General features: G+C 37.2%; 1 protein-coding gene across 3 annotated transcripts in view; it reads right to left on the bottom strand.

The window, feature by feature from the left end:
- The window catches only part of LOC115622781 (probable serine/threonine-protein kinase yakA), a 56,845-nt gene extending 42,634 nt beyond the window's left edge, over positions 1-14,211 (bottom strand). For 2 of the 3 annotated variants that reach the window (XM_030516843.1, XM_030516859.1), the window contains exons 1-3: positions 13,498-14,210; positions 8,624-8,929; positions 8,395-8,559 (exon numbers count right to left, since the gene is read on the bottom strand). In XM_030516843.1, the coding sequence (XP_030372703.1) occupies positions 8,395-8,559; positions 8,624-8,773 (315 nt within the window). In that variant the 5' untranslated portion in view covers positions 8,774-8,929; positions 13,498-14,210. Of the gene's footprint in view, positions 1-8,394; positions 8,560-8,623; positions 8,930-13,497 lie in introns of all 3 variants that reach the window. The other variant, XM_030516851.1, reaches the window with a different exon arrangement.
- Positions 14,212-17,969: the final 3,758 nt, after the last annotated feature.

Genomic DNA, 17,969 nt, shown 5'->3' with positions numbered 1-17,969 from the left:
CGAATGGCGCAGCAAAAGGAAAATGCACACAAAATAAATACACAAAATAAAATACAAAAAATCATAAAATGTGAGCGCTTCTCAGTCAGCAGGCAAGCGCAGCTTCTGACACTTGTAAGCACACACACACACATACATACTTTCACACTTACATATGTACATGCGTGTGTATGTCAATTGAGCTTGCATTGCGCGAAGTCGGCAGAACGCAGCGTCTACGTCATACGAAAAAGAATGTTGCGGCAGCGACATGTGTTTGACACACACACCCACACACACACCAATGCATGTGTGCATGTACATGAACATGTTATTTGGGGAGTGAGTAGGTATGTGTGTGTTTATGTGGGAATGCCTTTTTACTACGTAATGGAAAACGTAACGCAGCACAAGATAGTCGCTTTTTTCTGTTTTTCTTTTCCTTTGCCGTTTCGTTTTCTTCTTATTGGACGGTGTAAAAATATTGTAGCCTGCCTGCCAGACGCCTGTCTGCGCTGATTTTCACTTGCATATTAAACATATGTACATACATACAAACATACATATGTACGTCTACGTATGTACATACATAAGAAATGTATGTAGGTATTTTTTTATGTGCATTTCAGTTTGCCGGCCTACATCGGCGCGAACTTGAATATGAAAAACAGACTGCGCGAAAAAAGGCAGCGCGTAGATGAGATGGCTTTTCGCGCGCGACACATTACACTACTAACGGTAGTACTATAGTATTAACAGATCTTAGAGCTACCTCTGATCGGCTGACACGATTGCAATTTCTATTTATAAGCACTTTGGGCCTGAATAATTTGAGTTTGGTTGTCTTCTTCTGACCGACAAATTTTGCACGACCAACGACGGGGTTTGGTAATTAAGAGCTTCGGAGTGAGGAAGGGGGAGCGGTGTTGCACAGCACAGCACACCTTTAAAATTGGGACAATTTGGCTGCTGCCAAGGCTCACAATTAACGATAATTACAGTAACAACAACCGAACGAGCGACGGCCACGGCGACGGCGGTAAGTGTCCGAGCAATTTTTGGGCGACCAGCGTGCGGCGATCGAAGCAAGACCCACCGAGTACGAATGTTGTCTGATGGCTGGCAACGGCAGAGTTGGCAGCATTGGCCGTCGCTGCCATAAAGAAAGAAAGAAAAAAAACGCAAGAAAAAGTGGTGACGGCGGCGGTAGCAGAGACGTGTGAGCGAGCGCATGTACATACAACACACACATACAACATAGACACGTTTACATACATACATACATGCGACAGAACGATGAACGATGATGATGAACCGAATTACAAATAAAAGATGATGCCCCAAAGACGACGTCTACGTTGACTGCGACGACAACGATTAGCAAACAGCCAGCGCGGCGCAAGGAGCAAAAGCAGAAACACACACTCATACACTTACACATACACTGACAAGCACATAACGTCGACGACAGCGGAAAAAAATCGGTGGCAATCGGAAAAAATTGCAGAGCGCTCTCTGAATATAAAAGAGAAAAAAAAAACATAAGCAAGCCGCAACTCACACAGTCAAGCAGTCGTACTCAAACACACAACAACAACAAAAGCAAAGAGGCATAAAAAAAATCGAAGTAGCAAAAAAAAATGAGAAGAAACTGTGAGCGCCGGCAGCGGCAGCAGTAAAGGCAGCAGCAACAACAACCACAGCAAGAAGGCTCGGAAAAAATTGCGGCACAGCACGAGTACAGTGGGCCGTAGTCGCGAAAACAAGGGCGAAAGTTTGCAGCAGACAACAACAATTTGCATTATTGATGAGCGGCATACAGCGTAGCAAGCCACAGCCTCAAAGAGCCCACCTTCCCCACCCCCTAGTCAAACAACAACTTACACTCACACATTTCTTAACAAAGTTGCGGCAAACTTACAACGGAAACAGCTGCGTGTGTTTGTGTTGTTGTTTGAGAGCGAGTGGCGCATATACATTTATATACATATGTATGTATATACATACATGTATGCATATAAAGGCAATAGTATATAACACCACCCTTGGAAATGACCAGAACTGACCATACCACGAAACTCTACTTGACCAGCATACGAACGCCCACCGACAGCAGAAGATGAATTCACTTGGCCATGATTTGTGTTCGGGTGTCACCAAGAAGGAACGGGACTGGACAGGACGTTAGTGGTGTGATGTTGTGGTTATAAGCGCGCACCAATAAAAACAATGCAATTTTGGATGACAAAAAGTGCAGCTATTGACGTCGTTTCTCCAAACAATATGTATCTCAATGGATGTGGATATGGGTATCGAGAACCTGCAATGCACACATTTTAATTTAGATTCTGATAGATTTAGTATTTTTTCAAACCAAAACTTATACAAGTTGCCTTAAATTACATTTCCCAGTCTTACTCGACTCTGATATTTCAATATTGAACTTTGGAACTGTCCAGCTGCCAAGCTGTTTGAATATAAGGTTCAAAAACAAACGACAAATGACTTTAAAAAAAATTGCTAGTAATTGTTACTAGAACTTTTTATGGTGCTTCCCAAATAATTTATGAAAATACTTCTTAACATTTATGTATGCTGTTGTAATTAGAACTATTTTAGTTTAAGTCAAAATTACTCAATCAGATTTTAGACTCGAAATGCTTGAAATGTAATCTGTCGACACACTGTGCAACAAAAACAATGTACGTTTCATGCGCTGCAAAAAACTCACAACAACAACAACAAGAACAGACGAATCCAAAGACAAGAAGCAGGACGAAAAGTTAAACAAGAAAAAAATTCGTGACGATACTGGACTGGACGGACGCTGCGTCGTCCATCGAAGCTTTAAGAGAATGAAGAGCAAGCTGTTCAGCCGAGGGAATGGAAACGAGTACTGGGTGGTGGGTGGCAGACAGCAGATGCAGACGTCTTGGCATGGGGACTGAGAATGAAAGTGTGAGTTGAAACTCTAGGTTACATTTGTATGGCCAGCTGTATGCCTGTTTATACATACATACATATGTACATATAGTACATCTGTACATGTGTACATACACAGGTGGTCAAAATATTATTTTGAGTAGAGTAGAGTGTCAGTACGTTTATTATTCCTATTCATTCCAATTTTAATTAATTGTATATTAATATAACAATGCCCTAGATGGCTTCAAATCCGGTGGTTGACTAGGTTATTCCAGCAATGTCATATAGTTGACGATTTTTAGCTGTAAACCAACAGACATCGTCAATTCTGCAAACAAAATCTAGTACAATCAACTTATAATATACTTAGGAAATCCCCTATTTCTTATACTTTTTTAAAGATCTCCACAATAAAAAATAATTAGAACTGATATTTTTAGCTTAACCCTTCCAGGCGTGATGTATCGATTGCTCGGGTACTTTCTGTCCATATTTCCATTTATATTTAACGAATGTTCAAAAGACCTAAACATTTCGAAATATTTGAGAATAAAGGGAAATATCGAAAGTGTACTTATTTTTTTAACCTTTGGTGTATGTACGTTTTTACATACATATGTATGTAGAGGGGTACGGGTGTGTGGTACAATATGGGGCCATTGTTGGGAGTAGCGTAGCCAGCACTCACAAAAATGGGCACAAACATTTTTTTCTTAACGCTTCACTCAATTTCGATGTTTTTTTCTGCTTAGCCTCCTTTTCGCCCAGCGGTCGACGGCGCTGTCGTTTCCTTCAAAAAGTTCAAAGTTGCCAGCAAAAGCGCGCTCTCACTTACATACACGCTGAAGTACGATGCCGTTGCGCCAGGGAGAGAAAAAAACTCAGAGAGCAACTTGTACAAAGAAAAAGAAAAAAAGAAATCCGCACAGAAAATAAAAACTGTTTGCAAGAAAGAATGAAAGAAAAAATCGGAAAAAATGCAAGGCAAGTGGTTGCTGGGCGCACAAAGTTATAGGTGGGGGATTGTGGGGATATACATGCTGGGTGTGCCGCCAACGGCGGCGACGTCTGGCGAGAAGCAGGAGAGCTAAAAACCGCGCGTCCAACACCACCCCATTGATGGCTTATTGTTGTTCTTGTTGTGTTGCAAACTGTCCGGTTGTACATACATACATACGTACATATCTACATATGCATGTGTGTGTGTGTGTGTGTGTGTGCCTCAGTTTCAGCTGTTCGTAGCTGGCCAAAGATAAAGGTAAGGCAATGGTGGCCTCGTTGCAGAGCTGCAGATGAAGAACAAAGAAAGGAGGAAGAGAAGGGCAGATTGAGTGCTCCAACATGCAATTGGGACCAACGACGAGGAGACAGAGATAGTGGTAGCAGCGGCGTTTTAAGAAGACCCCAAAGTGCTGGCATGCGAAAAAAAAAGTATACATGCATACATTAATACATATGTATGTATGTATGTACATACACATGTACAATAAATATATCAAAGCACATGGCGTCATTTAGCCACAGACCGACACATGCATACATTCACATATGGGAAGGTATGTACATACATACATATGTACGTATGTACATATGAATGTATGTATGTAGGTAAGTAAATACATACGTATTTAGGAGGCATGAGCTTGACCACAATTGTTGGGGGCAATGACAAAACTTTGGAGCTGAATATGGAGGAGGCGTTAATTTTAAAGCTAATCTCATTAGAGAAAAATCCAAATCCATACAACCTCAAGTGCAAAAGGCCACAAAGCTTAACTAAGTGGCAGCACTGCATGCGTGCGAAAGAGAGCAGACAGGCACATACACATACATACATACATACATACTATATATATACATATGTTTGTATATATGTACACACATACATACTATGTATATATGTATGTATGTATGTACATACATACATGCATGTCCAGTTTCTGAAGTCCAGTCGCTGCGACTGCGAAGGCAAAGCGGCAGCCATACAAATTTTTCAAGGCGATAAAAACAACGAAATAACCAAAAACAAAAATAAAGACAACCATCATGCAAACACAAAGGGGGGGGACAAAATTCATACGCATAGATAGCCCTGATGTTCCACAAGGAACTCCACAAGCTTTATATAAAGCGACGCCGATGAAGTCGACGTCGACATCCAAAATAGCAAAAACACACAATTACAAGGGCAAATGCAATAATAGAAAAACAAAAAATAGAGAGCAATATAAAAATGGTCAAAAAAACCGCGACAGAGAAGGAAAAAATCGTGTACATACATATAATACGCGGAAGAGAAAGGAAGGAAGGGGAGAACGCTAAACTCCAAGAACATGTGCAGAAACAACGGCGACGCCGCCGAGTTGTAACGAAGGCGGCAACTACGACTCTGGCAAAAGAGAAACAAGCAAACACACGTCCCTCTCACTGTCCCAGCCCCACCTATACAATAACTGGATAGCCAACGAAAATAAAAATGGAGCATCGTCTGTGACAAAAACAACACGCAAAAGCAAAACCTGCAGCATGAATGGGAAGTCGACTGGATACGTCACCAAAGAGGAAACTTTAAGGCAAAGAGGGGTGGTGGTGGTGAGCCGCTTGAGTGGCGACCGTCAACTTGAGTCCATTTCTTTTGCTCTCAAGCCAGCAGCGCGCATTGAGTGCGCAAGCTAGCAGCAATAATAACAGACACTACTGTACGGGTTTGTGTCTTCACTACTGCTTAGAGGAATTCAAATAATTCAATGTAGGTAACGGCAATGTTAAGTCTAACAGCGTATCGTATGCATAAATGTTTGTTCACAAAAACAAAAATCTAAAAAATAGTTTAGAAAATATTTATGAGTAAATAAATTTAAAGATTACAAGATGTTCCCCTCTCTTAAGGTCAAATCATTCCATACTTAATATTGCAATTAACCAGGATAATATAGCCTGTGGGTAACAGCAATGTTATGTCTAACAGTCCTAATTACCAAAGAGATTACATTTGCAAGCTAAAAACAATATTGGTCGAATAAATTTAAAATTAACATTTATTAGTTAATAATAATATCGTTAAGACAATAGACTGGAGAGATTGGTACATACCATAAATGTAAGCCCAACAGGCAGACAGTGAAAAATGTACAAAAATGATTGAACTGAGACCAACTCCGTTAAATAAAATAGACCAAGAGAACGATAAATATCGAACACATACTACATAATAATCGAATGCCCGACAATAGCAATCACACATACTTAGCTAATACGTCGAAATACAATCCGCTATACCATTCCTTTCACACTCAACAGTAGAGCAAATATTATTTAAAGAATGCATCAAATTTAAAATACTTTTAGAAGCGTAAGGCCCTATAAGCCATGCTTTTTTTATGGATTTTTTTAGATACCCCTTAAAATTAAATTTAATTGCATCTAAGCTTACGTTATCTGAGATAAATACATTTACTGAAAAGGCTAGAGCTATAATGGAACTATAATTCGTGTACTAGATTTTATACGTCAAGAAAATTTTCAAGGATTTTAAAGTTGTATTTAGAAGGAATTAAAAGGACGGTTGAGAAAATATGCTTTAGAGAAATGGGAGTATTGGTGTTTAAGACTGTCAAAAATTCGGATTGTAATATGTATCTATTTGGTTACCGACTCTTTGATCGTAGTTCTTGGAGTGATATTATGTTGCAAATGGGAAATTTTTAATAGATGCGAAGGATGTGAGTATTTTGCCGTTGCTTTTCCTGCGGGGTCGGTTTTTTCATTACCTTTTACATTGTAATGGCAGGGCCCCTAAATTAATATAAGGGAAGTGTTGAGAATATCTGTCTGGCTTGTAGGGGGTTATACTGCCCCCTATAAATATACTATTAGATCGGCTGCAAATATGGACGTGTAGTGGGGAAGTAGGAAAGTTTTCCATAGGTTGTAGTAAATGCCAATAGAAATTAAATCTACTGGTTTGGTGTACATATATGTATAAAGAAAGGGAGGAGAAGAATTCTTTGAAGCCTTTGGAAAAATATCCTAATCGTTGAATTTCCATGTGACCTTATAGTTTTATTTCTAGCTTTATAAATAAATAAAATAAAAACGTGTTTGCTAACAACAATATCTTTCTAGTTGATTTAAAACTCTCTCTCCGTTCTTAAAAGAACATTTTGCCGAAATATAAAACACATCCGAAATAATCGTGAGGGTATGTTATATTTTCATATTAAAATTTATATTCTCACGAACTTTTATGTAACATACAGGGATGGATAAATAAGTACCCGGCTGTGACGACTGAGGGCATTGATGAGATGTGTTTGTGGCAACCCTGGTTAACGGCTGACGTGGATGGCAACAAAAAGTAACTGCTATAAACCGAAAATGTAAAATGTCTGCATAGCAGCCAACTTTATGAGGAAAGTTAAGGTATGACAGCAAAAATCAATCCATCTGTCCGTCTGTATGAACAGCTGGATTTGGGAAAAGTGCTGGGCCCTCATTAATTAAACTTGGTATTTAGACTCTCCAAGTCCCTAGGCAACACGAGTTTATTTTATATCACCTCATCATACACAGAATTGCATGAAAGCTTCACGTGTTATTTGTATGTAATTTTATACCTTCATTTCACTTCCAGCTTATCCAAATTCGTTAATTCTAAAAACAGTAATTCGTACTTTTTACTGCTTACTTTTCATTATCATTTGCTCTTTAATTTGTAAATTTTTTTGAAGTATTTTGTCCACTTCAAATAATATATATCTCTGTTTATTTTAAGTTGTGAATCGGAGCTTAACTCGCCAGAAACAGAATAAACCTCCAACCACTCGGATTTGCTACTTAAATAGTTTTGCTATTTTTATTGCCTTTTTACACCAGGTACTGGAGGTATCCCCCCCACTAGAGAGTAAATATGTGAAACATATCTATCATGCAGTATTCCACTTGTGGCAGAACACATGTTATCGATACATACATATGTATATGACCAGCATGATGAGACGAATCGATACAGATATAAAGCTTTGAAGCATAGCAACTATGATTTCCAAACTTGATCTAAAGACTTGTCTCATCCATAGGCAGAGTAAGTGTTGCTATATACTACATATACGATATAACCTCATTATTTTATATTGCTGCTATAGGGACGCTCGGTGCAGAAGTCTTTCTTTTTACAAGATCGTAACCAAAATAGGGTATTCCTCCCCATAATCTGCAGTTTTATCAAAGTCGGCGCACATTAAAAAATATAACTGCCATCGGAATGGTCGGTACAAACAAAGTTAATTTAAGTTGAATGGCTGTAGCGGGACCTGAGTTTTCATCTATAAAGTCTGGCAGAATTGTTCAAATTTCGGAATTTCAATCGATCGCATGTGCCTTTATCTATTTTTTTCAGTAAACCCAATATATTTTTTCATTCTATCATGATAAAGCAATGCCAGTCGGCTACTCTGATTATATAAAAAAAAAATTGGAAAGAAGACTCACCTGTAGCTCCGATTCTGTGACATCGATCTCGCCGCGATAAACAAAGTCAATAATTGTTTTCAAATCTGTGAATATGATATCGGCGGGTAGTATGATGGTCGGGTGTTTGCATGGATTCTCAAGCAGCAGTTTTTGAAAATATGTCGAGCACGCAGAGAGGACAACCTATATGTAGAAGATGATTCATATGTAAGCCCCCTTGAAAAGCTATCATCTGACATCAACTCACCTTGTGGGCCTTGAGGGAGCCATGCTCGCAAGACAAGGTCACATCGACGAAGGACAGATCCTCGCGCAGCTGCTGAAAAACAGAGGTCATCGTGTTCTGGTAGTTATTCCAACGCAAGCTGAAGTACTGATGACCACGAACGGCTGCCATTTTGGAGGCGATTGTTATATAGTTCGCCTAGCTGGATGTATTTATTATTAAGTTAACTATTGCGGGTTCCGTGTTCAACACGCCGCACTTAAATTTACAATTCTCCCCTTTTTCCTCCTGTTCGGCTATAGATAATGAGTCCAGTGGCTTGAGGAGCTGCAAAGACAAAGTGAATTATTGTGTTTATTTATTATTCATTATTATTATTGAATGCATTTTTTTTTGTTCGGCTTTATGCATTTATCAAGGAATTTACCTTCAGTGAGTCTAAAGTGGCAAATCTCGTATACATTTGAAAATTTTGCACTAGCCGTTTCTATTTGAGCTCCAAATGCAGCCCAGACTGCAACTGAGAGCACTTTAAACAGACTCACAACATCCAGCCCAGCCTGGCACTGCCTCCCCTTCCCAACCCCTCCTCCTTCCCTCACAAGCATGTTAAAGAAGTCCATTGTGCGACTGAGTAGAAGAGCTACATAAAAACAGGTAGACTTTCAGCTGGAATTCAAGCTCACTGACTAGCGTGTAACCTGCACTTGTATTGTAGTCCGATAACAAAGAGAAGGAGCCCTTTGGAGGAGTTTGTAAAAAGCGTTAGTACTTTTAAAAAATACTGTTTAATCGAAAGAGAAGGCATTCCTAAGTCATTTGAAACGCGACCTGCTGTTCGCTATAGCTTTCCATGGAACTAGAAGATAATTCTGTTCTTTCGCTTAACCTTAAATATAGACGGGAAAAGTTCCGGTTAAATTGCCTAATCGAGTTCAAAAAATGCCAAACATTGTAGCGTATAGGCCGACAGACCAAACTTGAATTTATCGCTGCATCTAAACTTTGCTAGCCCGCTGCTTCAATTCAGAAAAGTTTTTAGTTTTGTGCATGAAAATGTAAACTGTTGCCTTACACCAGAAGAAAACCGAAACCAGTTTGGGTTTTGTTGTTGCTTTTTGCCGATGCTATTTCAATGGCACGTACTGTCTCTGTTAAGGCTGTTGCTGTGTTTTTATTGTTGTCGGTATTGGTGCACATTGTCGAAGAAAAAAACATATGAGAGAACCAGGAATGCTGGAAGGATCCGACTGATTTTGTGTTGCGCCCTCGCATGTTTACGTTGTCATGAGCCAAACAAACTCGGTACCTAAAGTCAAGTTTTATTCTTGATATTTAAGCGTTAACCAATGGTAGTCGCTTAGTACCTAGTGCCTAACTAGATAAAATGGGTCTTCCTTTGAATTTACACTTTTTATGTTTATGTTAAAGCTAAATTCAAATTTATTGTCTAGTTTGATTGTATTTTAAGTCCTGTTTTGGATCAACAACATAATAAACAAAGTAGATCCCTTTGCTAAGCATGTGACACTAAAAATAAGGACAGCAAGGACAACTTTAGTTTTGAGTCTACATATTATACAATTTTAGATCCATGCGCTAATACTGTATAATGGGCAGATTAAAACAATAGTAATTATTATATACTATATGTACATATATAGACAAGAAAATTAATATAATCTTCGTGGCTAACATCACTGCAGTTGAATGTACACCTTTTGACAATGCAGTAAACGACCATTATCCCCACCAATGCATTCCTCTATAGCATCCCACATCGCATCGTCAACCCGGCAGCACAATCCATGTTGACAGTCTAGGTTGTATTTGAAGTAAGCAGTTCGGGATGTTGTTGTTGTGGCCGACGTATCGTTTGTCAAGGTGTCCAAAATTCAAGCTTTTTATACCCTATACCCTAATGCTAAAGGCTATATCAGGGTTGTGCAAAGTATGTAACAGGCAGAAGATATCTGATCCCATAAAGTATATACGTACATAATCAGCTTATAAGACCTTTCTCGACTGTAACATTCTTTCTTGTTCTCTTATAGTTCTGAACAAATGTAATCCTTTAAGTATTTATATAGATCTGTATATTCAGCAGCTAGTTTTGCAAAAAAAACACCATTTAAATCGGAATTATTTATCCACAGCAAAAAATCATCGCCTATCCAGATGAATTCTCAAAGATGCTATAATAGATCAGATTTTGTATGTATTCTAGATCCATGATTCGTTAGGAAAGATTAAGGGGTAACGAAGTTTATTTACTACTTATCAGCATGATAAGGTTTAGCTGTAAAAATGCTAATGATATTAACAAACTTGGGGACTAGGGGGGAATCGTCTGCCATGATCGAAATATTCTACAAAATTTAGAAAACGAACCCTCTATACCAAGCACAGTCATGATTTTCCAAGGATTCTTCTTCTAAAGTCCCCGACTTTGAAATACTCTGTACCTACATATGTCTATGCGTGTCTGTGTGTGCCGGACTGGCTAATAAATTTCCCCCCAACGGGTCAGTGATTCTTCACCTTTAAATTTTAATTATATTTCATATTTTATTATTTAAGTATTTTGATTTTAATTTGTTTTCTTCTATCTTTTATTGCTATATTTTTTCATCTACACTTCTGTTTTGATAGGTCTAACAACGTATCTGACTACTCTCTGCTGTGAATCTGGGCATAGCTGGCCGTTTGGCAAATAAAATTCCCCCACCGCGTCGGATTCGTTATTAGATATTTTTGTCATTTTTATAGGCTTTTTTTTTTTTAGTTTTGCCTATTTTAAGATCTCTATGGTATTGTACATCGACTGCACTGTTTGTCGATGGAAATAAATAAATAAATAAAATAAAAATATAGAGTTGCAATATAGAGTTGAAAAAGCAGTAGCAACAATAATATAACAAATATAAGGCATCTGTGTCGATCTTTTATAGCCTCTGAGAACGAGTTGTTCATACGAACGGAGGGACCGGGCTAGAATCAAGAATATATATACTTTATGGGGTCTGTCTGTCTCATGTCTCACTTCCCGCAAATAAATATACTCTTGTTGCTTTAAGGTAAAGTGTATACCCAAGTCCAATAATTAGTTCCCGCAAAAATTCGAAATCAAAACATCAATGTGTGACAAAAGGAAATTTAAAAGAGAAGCGTAAACAAGTTGTGCGACCCCACAAACTAACCAAACCAACCAACCAACAATATAAACGCGCGAGCAAACAGAAAAATACATCATTTTCGGCATTTCGGCATGCCGTTCGACCCATTGCTTTCTCCCCCAATTCGCGGACTATACACGTACGCGACCAATCCACGTTTTTTACTGTTGTTGCTTGGCCCCTGTTGCTGTCTCTCCATAAACACACGTGCACATACATTTGTACACACATAAAAAATATACATTTATATACATATATGTATGTATGTATGAACACACACATTCATACAGACTTGCGCCAAAGCCGTTTTCGGCCATCTATTTGAAGGCATGCTTGCTGTTGTTTGTTTGTTCGCCAAATGCATTTCTCCTCGTTTGTTTTTCCCCCTTCATTTTTCACTTTCCATGGTGCTCTTGAATATTTTTTTCAATTTTCTACATTAGCAGACTTGCGTCGAATATACAAAAAAAAATAGAAGGGTATCATCATTCCAGTTTCATTGATGGGGCATATTAATAGAAGCTTATCAAATTTCCTGGAAAAACTCTTCCATTATTTTTTTTATTTATTTATATTTTTTGTAATTTTTTTCGTTCTTATGCTGGTTAAATTTGTAACACCCATAACACCACACGCATATCACTAAAAACTTGACACAGATACTAGTCAAGAACCACAATGTATAATCATAAAAACGATTTCATTTAAAAGAATAGTTTTAAAAATGTTTTTATAAATATTGGAACCGATTAACACATTGAGGATGTTGTTGTTGTACGTTAAAGGGCTTGATTTTCGAACTAGTTTGAAATTCAACACTGCAGCAGATTTATGAAGTTCATAGCCATCACATGTCTTTAGTCCACCACCATGCACTTGTTCACCCCATGTTATTTTGTATTCTCTCCTTCACACCGCTATTTGAAAATATGTTTTTATGCGCACTTTACCGTGGGCATTATTTGCCGTTGCATAAAAAAATAAGTGAGTAAACATTTTAATACTTCGAGTTCATAATCCTATAAATACAAATTCAAATTAATAATTTTTGACCAAATGTGTTCGTCAGATATGTAAAGTGTAATGAAAACAATAAACACTGTTCACTGGCAAAAAATTGTTTTCAGTCCCCTGTGCGCGCGACAACCAGCGCAGAAACTTCTTTACATCTTCACATGCATGAGTGAAAGAGATAGCTGTTTTGCTTTTATGCGTGTGTTGGTATGGTGAGACAAGAAGTAGCAGTAGATAAAGAAGAAGACAAATGACAGACTAAAACAGCGTTGATGAGGTGAGGTGAGAAGAAGAAAAGAAAATGGATTTTAAACATTTTTGTTTTGATTATTATTGTTCTTGGCGTAGCGTTGTCGCACAGCAACCGGGGCGCAAATGCGAACTTATGAAGCAAAATACAAAAAAAAAGAGGAAATGTATGTGTCTAAAAAAGCAAATATATGTCACTATAAAATTGGCTCGACTGAAGAATAAAGTTATGTATATGTTTGCTGATAGCTTGCTGCTTCTGCACCTACAAAAGCGGCAGTGACAACAACAACGCCAACTAGCAATTGAAATCAATTGAAATCGTTTCAAACGGATTGCTGCTTACGTTGTCACCTCTGTTGTTATTGTAGTTGTTGCTGTCTCTGCTGCTGCCGCCTATTTTAGGTTCTCTGTTATAGTAGTGGTGCGTTGTTGTTATTGTAATTGTTGCTATACCTTTTTGCTATTTATACATACATATGTATGTATGTTTGTATGTATTTTTGATTTTAGCGCTTATTCAACAGCACTCGTGGCTGCAACGCTCCTCTTGTTGCAATTTGTTTTTGAAAGAGCTCTGCGCTAACGCTGCACCTTCATCATTGCGCTGCCACTGCAGTTCAATTTACTGCATAATTTTCTGCACTCGATTCGTTAAACGAATTTTTAATTTCAATTTTTTTGCCGACACTTTTACGTATTACGTTCATATATACTTTTAGATTAAGATTACAGTTTGCGTTGAGTAGCGGGCCGCAATTGTTGCTGTTGTTGTGTCTCCTGTTATAGTTATTTTTATGCACTGCACACCTACACAAACATAACTAATTGTATTCGCGTGTTTTCAGTTTGCCGCCGACCTCTTTGCAGTTGTATTTCGTATTTATTCTTTTTGTAGGCTCAATTTTTTTGCTTTATTTTTATTTTAATTTGTTTTTTTTTAGCATTAAAATTTTACTACGTTCTCGCTCGCTCACTCATACGCACGCACGCACTCACACGAATACCGCAGCCACACACATTCCGATCAATTGGTTTTTCAGCTGCTTTGCTGCGTTTGTTTTTCGTAATTTGCGAACTTAAATATATTTAGCAGTTCTCTTAAATACGAAGCGATTGCACTAGTTTTCTTTGCACTTTGTATGTTTCTTATGTTGTTTAACTTTAACTTCGCGAACTTTTTCAACGGACAGACGGAATTTAACAATTATTTCTTCGACTCTCGTCGTTCATCGTAGATTGCTTTTGCACTCGTGTTCGCCATTACGAAAATGGCAGCACGATTGTATCAGCCGCTTTAACGGATTTACCAACACTCTTCCGAATTACATATACACACGTCCTACACAAATCTGGCAGCACTCTTTATCAGAAATTGTTTACACCTATTAACACATTTTGCTTGATATGATTGATGATCAAATTTAAGTATTGGGTGTAAAAAACACAACGTTTTCCTGCAATAACCGTGCATAATATTATTGAATGATGATCAATTTCGTTGCACGCTAAAATAAAAAATCGATTCGCACTGTTTTGTTTGCTCCCTGCTACAAAATTTTCGAATAAATATTCATTGTGTTATCGAATAACGTGCATATTGGCGGCGTTTCAACTTTAAATTTAAAATGAGAAAAATCATACGCTTATTCATTTCTTTGCACATTAGCTTGTGTTTTTTGCTTTTTATAAGTAATTAAATATTCGCAGAGAAATTAGAAATTATGTGCACTTTTATTGATAAATACTGAAATTGTTTGTTTGGTTTTGAACATTTTGCTTGAGTGTGAGTAGGTGGGTTGAAAATGTGTAATAGGTGCGGAAGTGGGTGGTGACATCATAGAAGTGCAATAGAGCTATCATTATCTGACACTGGCACCTAAAGCTCGCAAGTCGATTGGAGCATACAAAGCGACTCATTTTTCATAAGTATTTAACTAACAAACATATACATACACTTACATTTGTATGAATAGGTATGTAAATATGTACACACCTACATATGTACATATATATGTGTGTATATAGCTCCTAGAGGTAAAAGCGCGCGTTTACTTATTGCAAACGTGACATGCATTTTTGGATTTAACGCTTTCGTATATGTATGTATGTATATTTGTTTGTAAGTAGTGTAGGTACTCGTAAGTATGTATATAAGTACTACAAAATTATCATTCGTAGCATCAAGGAGAATCGAAATGGATTAACATAAATTAATGCTCTCGCTTTAAACACAAAATAGTTTTATAGACTGTACTCAAAGGGAATTTTCGTTCAAAAATTTGTGAATTTGCACGAATTCTAGAAGAATTTGAATATTTTAAATTTGACGCAAGAAATCACAATTGTTTACGCTTATTTCTCTTTTTTGAGCTTGAGTTGTAGCTATTTTAAGTTAGCGAATATTTACTGTATTTCAACGCTTCAGCTCGCTCCATGCAATTCCACAGGGGCATCAGCAACAATAACAAAAACAAACAAGGCAAACAAAAGATCCCCACACCAACCCTCTTATTAAGAACATATGTATGTATGTACTTAGATGTATGTATGTATGTGTTAGTATGCATGTGTGGTATATATTGTCACTACACACATACATACATACATAAGTGCAGTTGGTGGGGTGATGATTTGGGATCTAAACCAGCACTGCTCCAAAACGTGAACAGTCACAGGGAGAGACAGAGAGAGCGAGAAAGAGAGCGAAAGAACCAAAAACTAAATGCGATGGAAGCCTGCGCATTAGAACAAGTACACATGCTAATGTATTCCGTTAGACTAATAAATACCATTATTTAATGAAATATTTCCCAAGTTTTGGTATCATCTGCAAGTCAAACCAGAATGAAATGAAAGTGTCAGTTGGTCCGGTCTCTTAAAAAACCTGTACCCACTTCCAAAAATAAACTTTGTATTTTTATTTTTAATTGAATTGAAATATAATTTAAATTTTAAGGAAAAAAACAAAAATAAATACATACATATATATGTATGTACATAGAACGTATTTATTTAGGTATGTTTATATGTGAGGATCTGTTAATAATTTTCTAAACAGTTGAAAAATAAGGTTTCTGGAAATTTACTTAAACCTTTCCGGGACGAATAATTGTCGATATGCATACATATGTATATGTACATATATAACAACCATAGCTGAACAGACTCATCTCGCTATGATGATCAAGAATATACATCCATACATACATTTGTATGTATGTACATATGTACCCATGAATATAAAGGCCCCATTCCATTCCATTCCATTCCATTCTGTACATATGTACATGTATTCGCAAAAACCTAATATACCCACATAGAGTTGTTCGTGCAGTGCAATAATTAATGCGTGTACATACATATGTACACATACATATACGTACATCAACATAGGCATACAAATGTACATATTAAGGTCGACGTCAGCCGTCGTGCCACCCTTTTCTTTTTGCGCTTACTTGCCACAAGAGAGCGCCAACATGATTCCAATGCCTACATGTGTATGTATGTATGTATTAATATTTATTGCTACACATGTATCTACATAGTATGAACATACATACATACTTATGTATGTATATTAAAATATAATAAATTATATTTAATATTAAGTAGCTCAACGTTTTAAATCAAATGCATTCAAGAAAAACGCTGGCCCACAACAACACACACTTCATAGACAATTTACGTCACTGGCACTTTTCTATTGAAAATTCTGACACATGCATAAAATTGCATGCACTTGACAGAGCACTTGTGTGCTTAAATTCTTGCATGTGTGTGTGTGTTGTGTGCGTGTTTTTGTTTGTTAGGTGTATATGTATTTGCTACAAGGTATGTACATATGTATGTATAATATGTGCTCACATATTTACTTGTTTTTCCACACTCAAAGCAAACTTTAGCGCCACGCACATACATACATATGTACATACATACATACATATACTATACATACATATGTACATATATAGAAAAACCTCTGCCCCATGAGCTCAAAACAACCCCTTAATTACCAGAAAGCAAAAACTAAATTGCACGGCAATTTAGAATCATAAAAGCATAAAGTTGCAGCCACGAAAATACAATTTGTTTAATACTCACAAGATAACTTACACTTCCAGCTCTCAACTTATCATATCTAGTTGACAGAGAGCGGTAAATACTCGTATTTGGGACAAAGGTAGCTCTCACAACCGCGCTCTCAGTGCATCCGCCAGAGGGCGCAGCAACTGCAACCACAAATCGGCACTCTATTCATTATCTAATCATTAGAATGTAGTTCAGGCATATACAAAAAGAGGGCGTCCAAAACAAAACATTACACCTCGAGAATAGCCACAAGGGGGGTTCTGTGTGGGATGATTAAATGTTCGATAGCCTGCTAATACTTAATACTGATGCGATTGGGATATGGAGATCAACCTCCTTAAGTCAGAGATCAGTGTTTACAGAAATGCTGGTACATTTAAAAGAAATACATAAATACAAATACATATCGAGGCTGAATCAAGTAAGTTAAATGGCAAACTTAAACTTTTCTTTAGTGCTTGGAAGTTTCTCAAATTAAATTTATATTTAATTCTTTGAGGCGGATACAGAAGGGCTTTACGTATAGAGATTTCGAACATCTAATGAATTCATCATTATTAGTAAAAATGTGACATTTTCAAGGTCCCACATGTTGGCGTTTTCAAAGTTTCCTTTTTATATTGTTTTCAGATATGAGCATTATTCCACGGCAGGTATACTTGTATATACTATACATATGTATGTATGTATTTTTAATAAACTTACTTTATTCACCGCTACAATCTTCCAACTTAAACAAACTTTATTTTACCAATCATTCCTATGACAGCTTTTTGCAATAGTTTCCCGAGAAATTATGGTAAAGCACTAATACAAAATTAAAAAAAAAATTA

The sequence above is a fragment of the Scaptodrosophila lebanonensis genome, unplaced genomic scaffold, assembly GCF_003285725.1.
Source record: "Scaptodrosophila lebanonensis strain 11010-0011.00,11010-0021.00 unplaced genomic scaffold, SlebRS2 tig00000001-arrow-pilon, whole genome shotgun sequence".
Classification (NCBI taxonomy): domain Eukaryota; kingdom Metazoa; phylum Arthropoda; class Insecta; order Diptera; family Drosophilidae; genus Scaptodrosophila; species Scaptodrosophila lebanonensis.
This window is presented reverse-complemented; position numbering and strand designations above follow the sequence as displayed.